Below are 19885 nucleotides of genomic sequence, written 5' to 3'. Positions count from 1 at the left end.
CCCACAATAAATGCTCTTCTGTAGGTCATTCTATAAACCGAGTGACTTTCTGTGAGAAGGTGATTCAAATCCTTAGGATCTCAAAGTCTAAGAAGCAAACTGCTACTCCTTTCAAACTGCATATATTCTGCCTATGCTTTTTCCGTTGTGTTGGTTAGTGGTTCTGTCAGAAAACCAAACGATTCTTTGCTCTTTTGCTTCCAAGAGATTCCCTCTATTAGGGACCTTGAAAGTCATCAGAAGCCTGTGTGACACTGTTCCCTTTCTGTACCATTGATTTGTTTGATTGTTTTGGTCTTACCTAGAACAAAAGTAAGCTCTGAAGGCCTATTCTTCTTTGCTTGGTCTTGTCTGAGCTGCAAGTCCTTTGCGCACTAAAGCCCTTTTGCATTGCTCTTCCACAATAGCTGCAGGCCAAATTAAAAGTAATGCTCATCTCCAAGAGCAAGATCATAAATCTGTTTACTTAAAAACCCTATTCAGACATTATGTTGTGTCTGTATTCAAATGTCTCTACATGCATACATGTTTTTTTCTGAATGACTGTACTTGCATTCATTTTAAAAGTGAACCTGGGTACAGCCCTTTCAAATGCATGGTACAGATGAGGAAGTGTATTGCTGTACCTGTGTTCAACATAACATGAGAATAAATGTACCTCTGTACACAAACTGTACACAGATTGTATGAGTATTGAACATAACATGTGAACAGGGCTTCAGTCTCATTCAGTTCCAGAAAGTTGTGTAGGAGTGCTGTTATCAATAGCACAATTGCACTTTGGTAAAAAATAAAATCAGTGTAATGTGAAGCAATAGTTTCCATTGTACCCTTAAGCTTTAACCCAAAACAAAATGAGATTTTAAAAGGAAAAGGGCAATAGGTATAAGTCAAAAGACTGCATAAAAGTTCATACTTAGGGCAGTGAGGCCAAGAAATGGAAGGCAAGTAATGCAGAAAGGCTGGACATCCCTATCTATGTCACCAACTGCCTCACAATCCACCCCTCTAACTGGATAACTCAATAGCACTTCGCCAGTCCACACTGAACAGACTGGCACTGCAATCGTGTTTGTAGTCAGAAAAGTTTCCAGAAACTAGGACTTTTTAAAAGGCAAGAGGATGACATGGAAAACATTGGAATGCAGTGTCTTGGCAGCAACACCATCAGGATCAGAAGTGGCATGCCCCTGAACACTAGGTGCTTGGGAACACCAGTGCAAGGGGGCAGTTGCCCTCTTTCCTCCGCTTCTGGGCTTTCCAGATGCACCTGGTTGGCCACTGCTTGAGGCAAGATGCTGGACTGGATGGGCCTTGTCCTGATCCAGCAGAGCTTTCCTTATGTTCTTATCATCTGGATTCTCTGTAATAAAGAGTGTAATAACTGTAATGATATCACATATGGATAAAATGGTTAATGTGGAAGCAACCCCAGTTACAGAGGCTCAGTCCATTCCCTTTTTGGTTTGCAAGCTGCTGACACAGGAGCACTCTGTACAATCGCTGCCCCCTGCCTGAAATCCAATAATGCACAGACACATAAAAGGAACGAGCCATATCAGAAAACTGTTTGAACCAGCCTAAATTTGGTTGAAGAAAAGCAAGGCAACAGGAAGGGAAGATAGCAAGTGGATATGCGATTAATCAAGAGGAAAAAAGACCAAAGCATGGGCAATCAAATGACACATTTCAAAGATGATGGAAAGGAAGATGTGGACAGAATTGAGCAACGGTTTACTGATGGTATTATGAATTGTGTGTTTGCAGGATTTCCATGCAGCTGTCTTAAAAGTGTTAGGAGATGAGGATGACAATGACCATGAAGAAGCAAAGCTCAAGGAAGGACTGAGTGAGATCCCAGAAATCTACAAATTGCACCAAGAAATATTGGAGGAGCTGGAAAATAAAGTTCTCAACTGGTAAGTGACTGGGTGAGCAGCTTGTAGGCCTCCTAAGGCCATTGCACTTTCCCCATATTTCTTCTTGTTATTCTCTGTAAAGCATTTCTTCAAAGAGAACTGGAAGCATCAGAAGTTGCATGTATCAAGTAGTCTGCCTCTATGATGATCTCAGCAATATTAAGAAACTGTCCTTCACCATGTAGTGTGAGGTTTCACATTATACCTGCCACAGAAATATGATAGCATCATATGTTATCACTCTAGATATTATGCATTCAAGCATTATGCATCTGGCTGCTGAAACATAGTTCAATGGTCTCGTTTTCAGTAGGTTCTAGATATGTTTCCTGCATGTTTCTAGTTACAGCTACCTAGTGGGAAGATTATGTCATAAATATGAGCATATGAAGCTGGTCTTATACTGAGCCAGACCTTTGATTCATCTAGCAGTACTCTCCAGATTTTCAGGCAGGGAACTTTCCCAGCCCAGCCTGGAGATGCTGAGGAATGTATGCTGAGTCAGCATACACACTACCATTGAGCAACAGTCCTTCCCCAATATCTTCTGCAACATCTGTTGAAATATAGGAGGAAATGCAGAAGCCACATTAATCCAGGGAGGATAAGGTAGGCTATGACACAGAACCAAGACCATGCAGTCCACTGGCCGTGTTTGCCAATCCCCTTGTTTTTGTAGTCTCAGGTAGGTACCAAAACCAACAAGACTGTACTTATTTTGGTGAACTGTGTTTAGCCTGATGCATCACAAAATGTGCCAGGCTTGCCTCAGAAGCAGAGGTAGTTCTTCACAAGCCAGTTCCTCTAGTATGGTGTTGCTCTCTTCTTTCCAGTGAAACCCTGAAAAAGTGATCCTAATCTCATTAAAATGTAGAGGGTTGATGAACAGAATGCTTGCAAACAGGGCCGAGGGAGTTTTCTTATTCCTTATTTGCCTATTCTTATGTGGCTTTAGGGAAGGACATCAGAAAGTGGCTGATGTTTTCCTCTCCAGAGAATCAAGGTTCAGCCACCACACAGCTTACATTATACAGTTTGATAGAAATTTGGCTTTGCTGGATGAAGCCCGTCTTAAATCTTCCCAGCTGGATACTGTCATTCAGGAATTTGAGGTAAGGCCCTTCTCTGTTCTTTCTCCATGTATTGAAGTGCATGCTCTCTCCCTCTCCCTCTCTCTTTCCAAGGTAGACCTGTCTTCCATTCCATCAGAGCTCAGACAGGATATGGAGGAAAGAATTAATAAAAAACAATTCAGGGATGGTTTTGAGTGAGAGATAAGTCTGGATGAGTAAAATATTGGGATTATATGTTCAAATAAGCACATATATTTAAGAAAAATTTGCAGCACCAGTCCTAGTAAGGTATACAACATTATGTTCATCAACAACAACAACAATGTGTAATCTTCCATTCTCACATGGAGTGTGTAGTTCTGAGAAGAAAGCAGCAAGAATTCTAGGTGAAAGATTTCCTTTTTACTGGGTACTCCAACTCTGATACTAAATGTGTGGATATCTATACATTCCATGACCCTTTTATTCCCCATGATTCTGTGCCTTGGATTTTGTCCCTTGTTTTTCTTATTTGGCCAGATTTCCCCCTTTTGAGAATGTCTGCTCTTTCTCATATTTCCAGCTCCCTTCCATCCATTGTGCTTTTTAAAATTCATCTGCTTCCCTTTTTTCCTTTCTGAACAGAAGAAGCTTGATAGGAATTTGACTTTGCTGAATGAAGTCTTTTATAAATCTGATGCTGAGTTTTGCTTTTGATAATAGCAATGTGGGGCTATAACACTATGTTGCGCAAATGGCTTTATACTGCAGTCTTACCTTGTTCATCCTACTACATCTTCAGTGAAAAGCAGTCCTATTGATACTCAGTTCATATCTGAGCAGGGATCTGAACCCAAGTTTCCAAGCCCAAAGCAGGCCTAGCCACTAGACCTCATTAGGGATAAGTTCACGTAGACACTGGCCAACATCCTTACCAAGGGTACAGAGCACCTTCATAGTGTTTAGTAATCCAGAGTCTTGCTGCATGGGTGGAGGAAGAGGAGCAATTTTTACCAGTCTCTCCTTCCCCCAGAAGTGCTCTTTAATCCCCAAAAATATGTTCCTGGGGTTTTTGCAGCTCTCAGGGACATATTTATGGGGATTAAAGAGCACTTTCAGGGAAAGGAGAGACTGGCAAAAATCACCTATCCCCATGCAGCGTGACTCTTGATTACTAAACACTGTGGAGGCATTTTGCATGCAGCACCTACACACCATTAGTGAGGATGTCAGCCAGTATTTTCAGTTTAACGAATACATTATGGAGCCTTAATTATTTACAGCTCTTATACTGCTAACATTGAGTTACACTGCATTTTGTGAGAAACAGTAAGAAGTGTAAGTCCTGTGACTTGCACCTTCCTAGTTACTTGCACAGAGGAACCTTGTACAGCTCCTTCATGTAAAGTCAGTTCCAAATGCATGTATGAATGAGCTGTCCAGTGCATTTACTGCATCAGTATCTGTGAATACAAATACAATGAATATACCACTTTTCAACAAAAATTCCTAAAGCAGTTTACAGATAGATAGATAGGTAGATAGATAGAAATGGTGTCAGATGTGTCAGTTCACAGTCATCCCCTGCCACACCACATCTGCTTTAGGAAATGTCAGCCCTACTTTCTGCTTCTTGCTGCATCAGGTCCTGCAGGACTCCTGGTGGTGCAGATGAACGCTTAATGTCAGCCTTAATGTATGTCAGTTTCTCCATTTGTAAAGGGTAGGGGAGGAGAAGTAGTAATATTTACTTATCTGACAGAAAAGGTTATGAGGATAAATTGGCTACTGTATTTTTAATGTTGCTTGGGCTGTCAGCTCTTTGAGATATGGATTATGTTTCCCACAGCAGCATATCTGAAATATTAATAATGATAATTCATTAAAACAGCCATTCATCAACCTTTGCCGATGGATATTTCACTGTCTGAACTACACAAAGAACTGAAGTCTAGGAATGCTGCTATAAAGACCTTGCTGGGAAATGCAAACTTTTAAATTACAATTGAGTTTGGGATTATTTTAAGTTATACCACCCTGTGGACAATACATCCTGTTGTCCAGGTGTGCTGTATACCTGGACCAAAACTCCTTATATCAATGGCAATGAAAGCGGGCCTATGAAAAAGGAACAATTCAAAATGTTGTTATGAAGTGTGTGTGAGAGAGAGAAGGAGGGAGGGAGGAGAGATTCAGGGCCTACCTACACCACTGATTTCACCTGCAGCTGGTTTAGTACTTGTCCCCCTACCCCAGTCCCAAGGAGCACTCAGACACAATAAGCTTGGGTAAAGGGGGCCAGGTTTTATTGCTATAGTACAATCAGCGAACTATGAGCAGCAACTTCACCCCTTAAACAGTGTGGGCTTAACCAGGCCAGTTTGGGACCTTGCTGTCCTCTCTCAGGCCCCAATGGGCGACACACCCTGGCTCAGGATAGAAGCGGGACTAAGCCCACTTCATCCCCATCCTTGCCAACCCGTCCAGGTCAGGGAAACTCCTAAGGTTTCCAACACCCCAAGCCATGCAGCCTTTGAGGCATGAGAACCCCTGAAGCACGCTTTCTGGCAAATCCAGGTCCCTGAGCTGCCAAGCCTCATGGGATCGATTGCCCACTTCACCTTTTTTCAAACTGCCCAAGGGTGCTCACCGTTCTGATGCCATGTGTATATCCACCCAGCCCACACTGTTCCTGCCTTGCCCAGCTAGGGCTGCCACCAAATCTAGGGAAGGCGCAGAACAGAGTAGGTGAAAAAGACCCCTCAGCACAAGCCAATATGCCAACGAGGCCAAAAAATCCCTACTCAGCCCCTGAAAGGATGACCAGCCAAAGCCCATTCGGCACTTGTGGTGGGGAAAGGGAGGGAAGCCAGCCAGAGCCTGAAGAGGAAGGGAACACAAAGGAACCGCATGAAGAGCGCGTGGTCCCCACCCCCTTCCTAGCCCCAACCCATCAGGGCTCTCCTTGAGCCTGTGCTTGGGGGTGGGACAAAGAGCCCATCCCCCAGCACAAGGCTATGGCCATGCCCATTCTTCTTAAGGAAAGAGGATAAAGTGGATGGGACTAAGAATTTTCTGCCTAGCAGAAAATATTAATTTTTGTATGCATTTTGTTCATTACATTTTTATACTACTCACTGCTAACAGAGTGCCCTGCTAACACTGCCCTGCTAACAGTGCAAAGAGGCACCTTTTAAAAGTGGTGATTCTGTCTATTTTATTTATATCTATGTAAACTGCTTTGGGAACTTGTGTTGAAAAGTGGTATATACATATTTGTCGTATTCATCATAATTGTCACTCAGCGTGACTCAACGTGGTTTACAAAACATTTAAAGGTAGACATGCATGCTCAATGTAGTGGAATGGATTTGAATCTACGTTTGCTGCATCCTGAGGCATTCATGTTCAGGGCGGCAGATGTGTGCGTCCAAAGCACTCACATCCCACAGAAGCCCTGTTCAGGTGTTCTGTGACAATGCCAGTTGAAGCCCTGCCTCTGTGGATCAATGCTTCACATTGGGGGTGGTATTGCTGCATTGTATGTTGGAGCAGAGGCAGCACTGCAGTTAGCATTGTGCTCATGTGCAGTGCACACTGATCATGGTTACAAGAGTGCTTGAACAAGGCCTTAGGAAAGGGGTCGGCAAACTTGGCTCTGCAGCTGTTATTGAACTACAACTCCCATTATCCCCAGCCACAATTACATCTGGAGAGCCTGGGTTGCCTACCTCTGCTTTAGAACGTATTCTACCTTTACCCTAATTTTCAGACCCTTTAACAAACTATAATTCTCAGGATTCTTTGGATGAAGCGATGACAGTTAAACGGGCATTAAATGGATACACAATTGTAGTATAGCCTTTGCTCTCAGATTCTTCCTTTCCCAGTTCTGATACTGTGGATATACTTACACTTTCACTAGCTTCTCAGTTACCAATCCAGAGGTTAATGCCTGACCCTAGCTCCAGAAAGGTCTCAGCTCCCTTTTCGTTTATGGTTGGCAGTCGAATGTGCTCAGCTCCCTTGGGAGTAATTCAGACCTTTGCCTTTATCCCACTCATGTTGCCTAACACATAAATCAGTACCCAGCTCTTCTGAAGATCCCTTTGGTATGTTTCAGATCAATGGTTCTTCCTCTGCCCTTTTCCATCTCCTTTGCAATGCCCCAGGAAGCAGGGTCAGAATGTATTTCACAGGAACATCATGGCCCCTAATATTAAGTAAGGGATAAAAGTTGCAGCGTTAATGCTTTTGTTTCAGCCCTGTATGTTGCCCCTCAATTCAGGTACAACTGGAGTTAATGGGATTTTTATTTGAGCCATAAATCTGAACTCAGAAACTTCCTCTGCTTTCTGCTGTCCTTGGTCTTCTCCTCCTTACTCAGAACAGTATCCAAATAGGAGTAAATAGCCACAAATTATTTCTGCAGATTGCATGCATAATGTCTGTGGTTGCTATTCTGGAGATTGTCCAAAAATTCTCCATCATATCCTGAATAAAAAGGCATTGCCTTCCAGATAGCGGAATATTCCTGATTTTAAGGCACATGTGAAAAGGAAAGATATACAGGTTAAATGCAAGCAAATCCTCCCATGACATGTGGTCAGCCACATAATATTGTGTATGTGTATGTTCCATCACACCCACAAATTGTGTACCCTGCAGTTGTTATCCCTGCTAACTGAGCAAAGAGACACCTTTTTAAATGGTGATTCTCTTATATTTAGCAGGGAGAGAACAACTGGCTCTGTCCAGCCCCAGCACAGCATCCTTCCAGCGGCTGTGGCTGGTGTTTATCTTATGTTTCTTTTTAGATTGTGAGCCCTTTGGGGACAGGAATCCATCTTATTTATGTATTATTTTGTTTTCTTTGTAAACTGCTTTGATAACTTTGGTTGAAGAGCGGTATGTAAATAGTAGTAGTCGTAGTAATAGTAGTAGTAGTTTTCTACATTGTTTGCTCTGTAATAACCGGGATGCTGGGACCATGGGCATCTGTGTCTAAATTCAGGCCCAGAATGCCTGTTCTCCAACTGGTCCGTAAGGTCAGTTGCTGGGGCTGCAGACTAGAAGCTGGAACTGGGGTTAGAGGAAGACAGTTATTCACACGATGGGAGAAAATCGGGGTAGCAGAGGATAGCCCAATTTTCTCCCATCGTGAGAACCACTGGGCTCGGCTGTGAGCCCAGTGGTTCCACCCGCTTAAATAACCCTCCCCTAAGCCCAGGTTAGTGGAGCGAGTGCGCCGCTAACCCGGGCTCTATGCTTGTGAGTTGCCACGGTGTGGCAACTCATGAGTAGACCCCCGACCAGGAGGCCTAAAAGCAGCCTCCTGGTTCGGGGGTCTCTCCAGAATGGCCTGCACCCTCGCACAGGGCAAGCTGGAGCTTCTAGGGGCCATGCAGCCCCCAATCCCCCCAGCCCCCGCCAGCTCTGTAATGAAGCCGGCAGTTGTGTGGGCAGCCGGTTCGGCCACCTGGAACAGACTGCTGGGTCGTCTGCAGGGAGAGCGGGCTAAGTCCCTTCTCCCCACTAACCCTGCCGAGGTGGTTCCCACTGATTGTGGGAACCGCCTCAGTGTGATCTAGAGCCTAAAGGGTTGATGGAAGGTACTGTTAGGTTGACAGTCCAGCTTGCAGATTTCAGAGGCTGATAATGCACATCCCTATATTTCTTTTGTACCTGAAAAGAGCTCTGAAGTGTGTGTGCACACAGTGCCAGGTAGGTAGCTAACTAGCTAGTTCCCAGCATAAGGTTCCTGTTTCAAGCCCTGAAATCCCTGACAAAGCTGCTCTGAGGAGGCCAACTTCCCTTATATTCAAATGGCTGGTGAGAATTCTGGCTAAAGGCATTACCTTCATACACAAGGCTTAACTCAGGTGGTTCAGATATGACATAGCTAAGATGAGAGAAGCTCAAAGGTCCACGGTAGAGATGAAAGCACTTTCATCTGTTGAGCGTCTGTCTCTGCCACTCTTCCCCCATACAGTAATAAGTACCATTTAAAGCTGATGCTTGGTGTAAATTAAGTCTGACTCAGCTCCCTCACCCCCTGACCCAGTTCCATGACAAAAAATGTTTTGAATTGCCTGAACCAAAATAACTAGGCATGCCTAGTTATTTCTTAGCCAAATGTGTGTGTATTTTTCCATGCTGCTGGTTATATTCAGAACTGTTGTTTGGGGGAAGTGAAACAATTGTCTTTGCTAATAGGTCTTAAACTGCTGCCAAAACATGCATTAAAAGGGAAACAAGCAGCCTGCTCAACATGTTCCTCTGTAATCCTTGCCTGTATTTCCAAAGAGGAGTGATCCTTCCACTTTCTGATACTCTGTGTCAACAAATCATGATAGGATGGAACAGCTATGAGATCAATGTCTGACTGTATGTGTTGATGTTTTCTCCTCAGTAGTACTATGATAAGCTACTGAGCATGTGTCAGGCCTCCACTGTTTACTTAAAGCTTTTGGGTTTAGGGATACTTGTCTGGCAGAATGAGTACAGCACTCCTGTCACATTCTCCAGGGAAAGTTCTTGACTTTCATATTAGCACTCTGCATATCATCCTGCCATGGCAAGCTCCCTCCAGCTGGCACCGGTCATGGCAGTAGTTCAAGAATGCCAGGAAAGTTTGCAAGGTTCAATATTCCAACTTGAAACATGAGCATGTTTCATACACTATAGTACAGTTTCTCCATGAATGGTCAATGAATGTGAGTGGAGGAGGAAGCAGGCTCCACCCCTCCCCAGTCACGTATTCATTGAATGTCTGAACAGGGTGTGCACAGGCATTCAAGGAATACACGTGGAACGGGGGCAGAGACTGATATCAAGATGCCACCCCAAAATGCCTTCTTTGAACACGCAGAGGAGCAGCAGCTAAGCTAATGTATGAAAAGAGCTTCATAGTTTCGTGGAACTTAAAGTCTGCAAGTCAAACATAAACCATCATGAAAATTTAGCATCATGATTTAGTTCCATTCCTGCATGTTGAAACTACTGGGCCAATAGCCAGGGCCTGGCCAGTACCTGGGTGTTCCACCATTATGGCAGCTCTTCCAAAACTGTCTACTGTCAGGCAAGTGAAACTAGACAGGTTCCTGATAATTTTCTGATTATGGGTGTCTGCAGCTCTGACCTTTCCTCTCTTCCATCTCCCCATCCCCCTTCTCTTGAGGACAGCGGTTTCGTGGTGGCAGTCCCTTGAATGTGAAACATCAGCTTTTGAAAGTGGTTCAGCGCATATTCCAGTACCACGTGCTACTCACAGGTCAGCAAGATGTAAAACACTCAAGATCAAGGAGCCCTCATTGGCTGGGTTTTGTGCAAGTCTGTACCACTCGTCTTAATATGTGCATTTGGGAACTGCAACTGGAGACCCTCACTAACCTCAGATTGGTCATATCAATGACACTGCGGCTGTTTTCTCTTTGCAAAGTATTTTTCAAGCAGGAGAAGGAGAGGTGGTGAAAGAGGGAGAGAGAAACAGAGCAGGGTGGGAAAGGGTGAACAAGGAGAAAGAGAGAAGGAAAAAGAGATGGAGAGAGAACCCTATTCACACATTATGTTCAAAACATGTATAATCTGTGTACACTTTATGTACTTAAGATCTGTAGGCATGTACAATTATTCACTCATTATGTTAAATATAGAGTTGTGCACTCCTGTATACTGTATTTGATAAGTTAATATGAATGCATGTGCAGTCATTCACACAAACACACATGTGTGTGTACAATACATGTACAGCATAGTCTAAACAGGGCCAGAGGAAGAAAAATATGTAAACATGAAGCTGCCTCCTACCAAGGCAGATCACTCACTGGTCCATCTAGCTCAGGACCATCTGCTGCCTGGCAGTGGCTCTCCAGGGTTTCAGGCAAGGGTCTGTCCCACCCTTACTTGGTGATGCCAGATGAGCCTAAGTCCTTTGACATGCAAAGCATGTTCTCAACCACTGAACTATGGCCCCTCACCAAATATATGTCCAAAGATGGACGCATATGGTGAACAAGAAATTAAAGCAAGTTCTGTGCTGCAGAACTCTAGGTCCGGATCCTAGGTCTGAAAAAATTCAAGACTATTGGTCTTCATGCTAATTGCCGCTTTGGGAGAAGTATGAGGCTAATACCTGGTGGCAGATTGGAGTGATAAAATGTAAAGGAGGGAGATAAAGAGATGGATGCCACACATTTGTGACCATTTTTAAAACTGAGAATATTAGAATCATTGGGTATTATGTGCCACACCTAAAGGTGGGTGGAACTGAAGATTTTAATACTGAAAATTCACAAGAACTGGAACACTTTATTTAAATACCTGTGGGATTCTAGGAACATTCAGATAAAGTTCAAGACTATTTGAAATCAAAGACTATACAAATCAAAAATCAAATCAATCAATCAATAAATATTTCACAGACTCTGGCAATTAAATGACTACTTCTCAGTGATTGAAATATACTTTTCAATGACTGACATGATGAAAATTATTGTCTAACTTGTCCTTTTAATGTCAATATGACTACTTTGAGTAATTTTCCTCATTGTGCCCACGAATATTAATGAACTCTGAGAGAGTTCTGGATGAAGCCAATTTTCTAGATCCTTGCTAGTAGGGCTTCAGGCTACAGCACGGCATAGAAACAACACTGGTTGCTCTGGTTGATGACTTGTATTGTGACCTTGACAAGGGTAGTGCCCCCTTGGTCTTTTTAGAGCTCTCAGAGGCTTTCGATACCATTGACCAGGGCATCCTTCTGGAGCAACTGAGTGGGTTGGGTATTGGGGGCACTGTTTTGCAGTGGTTCCATTCTTTCCTTAGAGGATGCTTTCAGTCAATGTGCATTGGTGGCGAGTGCTCTGCCCTATGGACACTCCTTTATGGGGTCCCTCAGGGCTCAGTTCTTGCACCCATTCTTTTTAATATCTACATGAAACCGCTGTAACAGGTCATCCATTGGTTTGGGGTGAGAGTCCATCAATATGCTGAAGATAACCCAGGTATCATCATACCCCAGTTATATTGCCACCCCAGGTCACTCCAGGGATGCTGTTTCTGTGCTTGCCCTGTGTCTGGAAGCTGTTAGGGTCTGGATGGGCAAAGACAAGCTCAGACTTAATCCCACCAAGACCGAGTTGCTTTTGCTTACTTCTCGACCTGGCCAATTGCCGAATTTGAGTCTTTCTCTGGATGTGGTTACGCTGCCCCTGAAGGAGGTGGTCCATGACTTTGGGGTCCACTTGGACTTACGTCTCCTGCTTGAGCAGCAGGTGGAGGCCGTGGCCAGAGGTGCCTTTGCCCAGCTTCAGCTGGTCTGCCAACTGCGGCCCTATATTGACCGGCAGGCCCTGGCAACGGTAACTCATGCCCTCATCATCTCTCGTTTGGATTACTGTAATGCGCTCTACCCGGGGTTGCCTTTGATGATGACCCAGAAGCTTCAGTTAGTCCAGAATGTGGTGGCTCACCAGCTTTTGGGCGCTAGAAGATATGATAGTGTGACACCTCTCTTGCGGTCACTGCACTGGTTACCTATTTGTTTCCAAGTCCAATTCAAAGTGCTGCTTCTCACCTTTAAAACCCTTCAGGGCTTAGCCTTTGTTTCCCTTCAGGATCGCCTCTCCCAGCCAAACCTGTCCCATCCTGTGAGATCTTCTCAGGTTGCCCTTCTTTCAGTCTCTGGTCTTAGAGAGGTCCTCAGTACTAGGGCCCGTGGAAGGGCTTTCTCTGTTGCTGTCCCCCTACTCTCTTCCCCCCCAGATTCAGTCTGCCTCCTCCCTTTCAGCCTTTAAATCTTTATTGAAGACATTCCTTTTTCCGCCGGGCATTTGCCCTTTAAGTGTTTTTTTTAAAAAAATAGAATAAAATAGCCGACCCTGCACAGAGCATCTGTGTGCTCTTTGTGGCCGGCTGTTCTGCCCTCCCTCTCCCTCCTGCCCCGGTCTCTCCTCTCTCTCCCCTCCCTCCAGCCCCACACTCTCTTGCCCTCCCCCATTCCGTTCCTCCCCCCCATCACCTGCACAGAGCCTCACTGGGCAGCAGGTGGCCAAAAAGGGCCCTGCCGCCGCCATTCCTCCTCCCGGGCAGCGGACAGGGAATCTCCGCTGCCTGTTTCCCTCCCGCCAGCAACCTCCAAAGGCCATCCTTCCATTCCTCCCCACCACCACCTGTACAGAGGCTCACCGGGCGGCCAAAAAGTGCCCTGCCACTGCCGTTCCTCCTCCCGGGTGGCGAACAGGGAAGCCCTGCTGCCCGTTTCCCTCCCGCCCTGGCCTCCAATGGGTGCTGTGGCTGCACCCTGCCACTTGTTTCCCACCCGCCCCAGGCTGCAACAGGGGCAAGGGCTTCACCCCCACTCCCCATTCCCCATTCACTCCTGCTGGCACTGCCCGGGCCAGGACCAGTCCGTCCCGCTGCCTCCTACCTCCCACCTTCTCCCAGCCCAGGCCGCAGCCGCGACGGTAGCAACCGCAACCAGGCTAGGCCTGCTGCTGCTGCTGCCGCCTCCTCACAGCGGCTGGGCCAACCGGAGCTCAGCCAATCAGGTGCCTCTTTCGCCAGCACGCATAGCCTTGCCACATCCCCACACATGGCTGGCTAAGAGAATTAATTATAAAGATATTGGATGCTGTTCTTGCCATGTACACCGCCCTGAGTCTGTGGATTGGGTCGATATTACATCTTTTAATAAGTAAATAAACTCTGTTTTCAGTTCTACTTATGCATCGTGGTGTAGGTAACAACCATTACTCTCTTTTGCTCTGACCATATTTGACCTTTCAAAGAAATTAAGTCATTCCCCTGACTGAGCTACCATATGCTGAGTCAGCTGAATTCCTGTTGCATGTCTTGTGACCCTTGTCAGATATGCGCAGGGATAGGGTTCCTACATCAGGCTACAAAGTATTTCCACAGCTACACTTACAAATGTGAAAGGACAAAGGCTGAACAAATTTGAGCCCCACACTGCAGAAGGATTCAAGTGAATTCTAATTTGCAGTAGGTCTGATTATTCATAGCACACTTGGCAGGTGGGATGCTTAAATAGTTTAACCTTTCATTTCCCATTTCCCAGATTATCATGGATTTTTCTCAGTGAGTATAATCTTACTGAGAAAAAGGGCCCATGGCTCATGGACAGCCATTGCTTGTCATTGTAGACAATACTGAGCTACATGAACTAATGGTCAGACTCAGAATAAGGCTACTTCACTTACATAAGGTAAAGTTCCACATTTAATCTCTGTCTTCATTTCGTAAAATCTCAGACAGTAGTGCTGAGAAAGACTTGAACCTGGGATTTTGGACTGCTGCTGTCATTTAAAAGAAGACAATACTGGGATAGATGCTAGATGGACCAACAATCTGACTCAGTTACCTTTTCAGATGACACATCTAGAGGTATTGAACATGCATGGTGGAGGAGAGCATGGCGGCAGGACACATCTCTATATCCAATAGACTGTGGGGATAATGATATGTGAACAGTCTGTTTCTGCAGTCTAATGCGCACATGTAGGTTGGGGTAGGGCCTGCTCTCACAAAATCATTCACTACATGTTCACTTTCCCTAGATTTGTCATCTGAAAAGGCCTAGTATAAGGCAAATTCCTGTGTTTGTATCCCTACATGTATTGACTCCTTCTTATGTTCCTGGCTTTCAAAAATCACCTTCAGCAACAGTGTTGTTGTTTAGAAAGCCTGGGGGCCATCTGGAGAGAAGAGAAGATAAGCCTGGTGGTTTGGGTAGAAAGGAAACTTTGCATCATAGCAAAACATCAAGCAGATTAGATGGATCCACAGGAATCCAAACCAAGAGCATTAGCCACAAGACGGAGGATGCATTTGTCTTTTGGTGGGAAGGGATGTGAGATGAAGAATTCTGGGACACTGAAGAGGAAGCAATAAACATCACCCACATTCAGCTGCTGGTTGAAAGCTTCAGAACATATTAGGGAGAACTCAAATCAATGGAACAGAGCACATGGAACTGACTGAAGTAAACATCACAGTACTAGTTAAAAGTAGTTTCATTCTGGCCCAACAACATTGATTGTAAGTCAAAAGTAACTTATTCTTTGCAGCTGCTTCTGATTTTTAAAGAACAGCAGAACAAGTGACTACCAGATGCTAATACAAGACTGTGGTGAAAGATTTGATTTCCTCTTGCTAAGTAAGGGGACATGCTAAATGGGACATATGACTGTCTTGAAGGCATGCACAGCTCTTTCGTACACTGAAACAGCATAATGAGTCTGGTATATTTACATACAACAGTATGCCTGTAAGCAGGTGGGCAGTTTACCCCCAAATGTTATGAATGTCAGGATTCAGACCTTCGTCAGCTGTCACATACTGTCAGATGCTAAAATACCAACTAACATATGATGTCAAATGTTGCAGTCAAGACTTTATGCAGCCTTAATCTGAATCACTTCTCTAGGTGTGCAGTAGGGGTCTGCTTTTTGTTTTCTTTGTTTCTCAGCAGCCCTCTTCTTGCGCCTACCAGAAGTTGAAACAGATTAAGTCCACATAAAAACTCCTGCCGTCCATCTTAAGATTGTTACAAGCTGCAGACCTTGGGGCTCTTCCGTTGTGCCTAGGTTTGTCTCTGTGCTCTACTTTTTGTTTTGCTTAACATACTGCCTAGAGAAAAGTTCTGGAGAACTTGGAAGCCTGCTGACTCCTTTATGGTATTTTAGTTTGCCCACAGTTAGACTTATTTAGGAAATGGGGAAAACAAATGTTGGGTTGCAAGAAACAGAGGCAGTCTTTAGTACTAATCATAACTGGGAAGCCCTTCATTACTAGATGACATCAGCTTTTAATATGAACCTCACCATACATGGGAAGGTCAGGTTGTGTTCCAGATACATTTCTGACCTCTGAAGCACTCTCTGGAGAACAGGGCGACCCCTGTGAATAAAGATTAGCCACCCCTGGTCTAGAATGTTACTGCTCTTGTTCAATTCAAAGAAGCTTCTTGAGCTTTACCATGAACTGAACACTCACTTGTTTTAATCTGCACAAGCCGAAACTCTCATTTACTTCAAGCATATGCAACTGGACAGTGGACTGCAGTCCCAGCCTCTTTCCTCAGTTCTTATTTCTTATTCCCAGAGGCCACTGTTTCCTGAGAAGAGTTCTGACCCTCCTTTCCCCTATTAGGACAACTTCATTTCGTGTCAGGGCCTCATCATTCACAGCATTGTTACTTTCATCTGTATTACTAAACAAATGTAATAAAATGCATTGTGGGATAAATTTGGGATGACCAGCCAAAGCACCACAGCTGCAACACTTCTGACTTTCCATACACCTTTGGGAGAAATTACTGCAGACCATAATGATTCAACAGGCAAGGATAAGCAATACCTCAAATCACTGGAGACATTTTTTTATTTTTATTTTTGGTATGGCCTTCACAGACAGTCCAAATTGGTTGTTGCAACATTTCCTCCTTAGTCCAAAGAGGTCTAGGGATAACAGATTCCTTCACTGTCTGGTGTATGCTTATATGGATAATACAACTCATAATTCAAAGTAGTTGCAACCAACATTAAGCCTCATGAAGTATTGTTTTTCTTAGTTAAGCAACACATTGCTAGGATTTTTATGTTTTTCTATTTGGAATTCATCACAGTTGTTGCTATTCTGAATTTAACTAAATTAGAATTAACCCAGAAGAAAGGAGTAAGTTGGAAAAAAATATTCAGTTATATCAGGCAGTTTGAAATTCTGAAATTAAAAAAAATTTAAAATCCCATGTTTAAACATTTGATTTTTTTGCCACAGAGCTAAAATCTTGTGGAATGAATTAACTTCAGATATTACTTTCCGTACAAAAACAAGATGTACACGAATTCCATGGTTCCTGTTCTTCCACAACAATATCACATGCAAAATAGTGCTTTTGCATCTCTCTCATTCACATCTCCCAAATGGGGGAAATATGAGGGTCCAGTGGTGTTGCAAAGAAAAAAGAAACAACTTGCAAACCCTGTTCTTGCATAGCAAATTATTCAAAGTAGCTACTAGTTGTCATGTTTTATTTTGGTTCCATTTCTAGTCCATTCCAATTATTTTGTTACAGACTGGTAAAAAAAGAACGGGGACCTGCAGAATGGAGAAGCAACAGATGGGAGGTCTACAGTGGGGCTAGAATTTGTACTGAATGAAGCAGGCCCAGTTGGTCATTCCCTTTCAGAGGACCCTTGCCAGATCCAGTTGGGCTTAACAGGAAATCCCTGGCATGGTGTGCCCAGTGTTATGGCTCCGTGAGGCTGTGCCCTGTGGCTGCTGCAGGCTCTTAAGGCAACCCCAACTCTGTTCAGAAGCAGTGGCTGCACAAGCTATGCTACCACCATTTCCCCCGTTTGCTGCAATGGGGGGAAAACTGCAGTAGTGCTGCTTGAGCAACTGCTACAGTACTTCTGAACAACCCCACAGCTGCCTTAAGAATCTGCTGCAGTCCAAGGATGGGGTGTTACATCTCTGTAATGCTGCACATCACGTAAGCCAGTGTTTTTATTTTTTTGTTGCAACCATGAGGGATGCAAACAAGCCATTTCTTGATGAGAGCCAGAATTCTCAGGATTTCAGTTGGTGAAGGCCGTACTTCACATTTTGAATCATGATCATATTCCTGGATTCTTGATGCACAAGGGCTATGCTCGTATATACTTTATCATATCATAATTGTTTTATAGCTAGAGGAAATCAGTAGCTATAGCCAATAACATTTCCACATGTAAAAATGGGAGCAGTTCAACAACAAGCAACCACTGAGTGTCATATTTGTGCTCTGTGGATAATTTGAGTTTTTAAATAATCCAAATCAAGATACGATCCCCAAACTTAAATCAGTCCATTCAATCCATAATATTCTTGAGTTTATTGAAAAATATCAATTGATACTAGTTTTTCCTCATGAAACTACTGTTTTCTTTATTTCTGCACACATGGCTACACATTTCAGAAATAATCATAGTCTTTTTACTGAGAAAAAATTATTGGTTTACATTAAACCCAGCAACTTTGAGTAACTGAGAGGTAGGCAAATATTTTCTTGGTGTGAACTTTTATCTGCATATTTTATTTTTCACTACTGAAAAATCCAAAGCAGAGACCAATCTGAAAAGAAAAGAAAAATGTAGATCTGAAGGGGTATTAAAAGTACAATCAATATACCAGTTAAGTAGAATTCTTAGATTTAAAGTGGTTTAGTCCCACAGATTTCCCTGAGACAGAACTGGCTTTACCAGTCTTTGGTCTGAATGGCAGTCCTATCCAGACCTTGATTACTCTGCTATGTAGATAATCATAGAAAAGATAAAGGCATTATGGAAATATGGATTTAGTCTTTGAGTGGATCAAAAAAGGAATCTTTGATTATCTGGAACTTATTACATTTGTTATATCTAATTGTATCTACAGATTACTTGAATAACCTTTGCCCTGATTCTGCTGAGTATGAAGATACACAAGGTAATTTAAAATAATAATAATAAATAAATAAATAATGGTAAAACCAGTAATAACATATTGCATGATAAATAGCTAGAGGCTCGTCTAGTAAAAGGACTATGAATAAACACAACTTTATCTCTGTATTTCATTTCTAAAAACAGAATGTTGTGCTTGCCTCTCTCTGTTGAAATTATGCAATTCAGAGCCCTTTGGCTTTGAAATATGGACCCAGTCTCTGTAGCTGCCTATACTTGGAACACACCTACACTATAATTATTTGGGGAAACAGGTCTCTTCTGGTGTAGCTTAAGGGTCTAGTTCATGGAATACTCAAGGGAGTTATTAGATCAGTCCAGGCTATTAACAAGTTCCCCTTCTTTCCATTTATTTTGATCTGTATCTGTAGTGTATGCCTTGTCTATTTTTAAAATGTCTGCACTTAATATACATAATAATAGAGTTAATAGGAAGATTGTTATGTTGAATTAGTAGGAAGGGTGGGTGGGACGGGACACTATAAGTGTGTGGGAGGGTGAGATTGTTTGAACAAATGAAATTTTAAATTGTTCTGAAAGCAGAACATATTTTAAATAATAACAATAGCAGTGATACCTCTCTCAATGCAAAAAATAACTCACCTTAAAATGAATGTAGAAAGTTCATTCTGTCTTTCCCTACAACATCCCTATGAGATAGGATGCTGCTGTTCCCATTTTGCAGAACTGAGGAAAGCTACCAGTCTGAAGTTTAGTCCACACATGTAATAGAATGAGGTGGCAGAATCTGGAGGGAGTAGAGTGGATTGTACTACTTATGACTGCATGGGGAAGAGGATACTAGTTTTCAATGGCCTCTGGTTTGTTTGTTTTAAAAACTCCTTGCAAGTAAAAACCTAGGAAGAATGTTCTTCCAGATGGCAATAAAGAGTGCTCTGAAAATAACTTGTGAATGGGTTGAAGGTGAGAGCTTATTCAGCATCTGTATACTCTCACAGAGAAGCGTTAGCTTTTTCAGCGCAATCTCATGCACATTTCCACAGCTCCACATGCTGGCTAACTCTTGCTTTCTGTAATTGATCCATGACTTCTCATACTACTTTCTGAAAAATATGGAAAAGAGTGGGTTAATCACAGAAAGCAAGAGCTGGCCAGCAGATGGCGCTGTGAAAGTTACACAAAGTCCCTGCTGGCTGTGTGACCTGTGCTGAGTAAGCTCTTGCAGTCAACCTGTTTGCTTCTATGTTGCTTTCAACATATTTACAAGCTTTTTCAAAGCACTCTTTATTGCCGTCTTGAAGAGCCCCTAGTCCAGCCCATACCCTGCTGTGCTACTCTTGTATATGTAGGGTGTTTGGGGTTTTGTTGTTGTTGTTGTTTTGCTTGGGAAGTATTCAGATTGTAACTTCCCCCACTTTCAGTTTGAAGTGTCACAGTTCCTCAA

The 19885-nt window shown here is 43.4% G+C and overlaps 1 protein-coding gene across 5 annotated transcripts in view; it reads left to right on the top strand.

Annotated features, from left to right (window-relative positions):
- Positions 1-19885, top strand: part of FGD5 (FYVE, RhoGEF and PH domain containing 5) — a 232101-nt gene that overhangs the window by 162201 nt on the left and 50015 nt on the right. For all 5 annotated transcript variants that reach the window (XM_053293641.1, XM_053293645.1, XM_053293642.1 and 2 more), the window contains exons 6-9: positions 1768-1919; positions 2875-3031; positions 10157-10244; positions 18413-18463. In XM_053293641.1, the coding sequence (XP_053149616.1) occupies positions 1768-1919; positions 2875-3031; positions 10157-10244; positions 18413-18463 (448 nt within the window). The remainder of the gene's footprint in view (positions 1-1767; positions 1920-2874; positions 3032-10156; positions 10245-18412; positions 18464-19885) is intronic.

The sequence above is a fragment of the Hemicordylus capensis genome, chromosome 2 (genome assembly GCF_027244095.1).
Source record: "Hemicordylus capensis ecotype Gifberg chromosome 2, rHemCap1.1.pri, whole genome shotgun sequence".
Taxonomy (NCBI): Eukaryota; Metazoa; Chordata; class Lepidosauria; order Squamata; family Cordylidae; genus Hemicordylus; species Hemicordylus capensis.
This window is presented reverse-complemented; position numbering and strand designations above follow the sequence as displayed.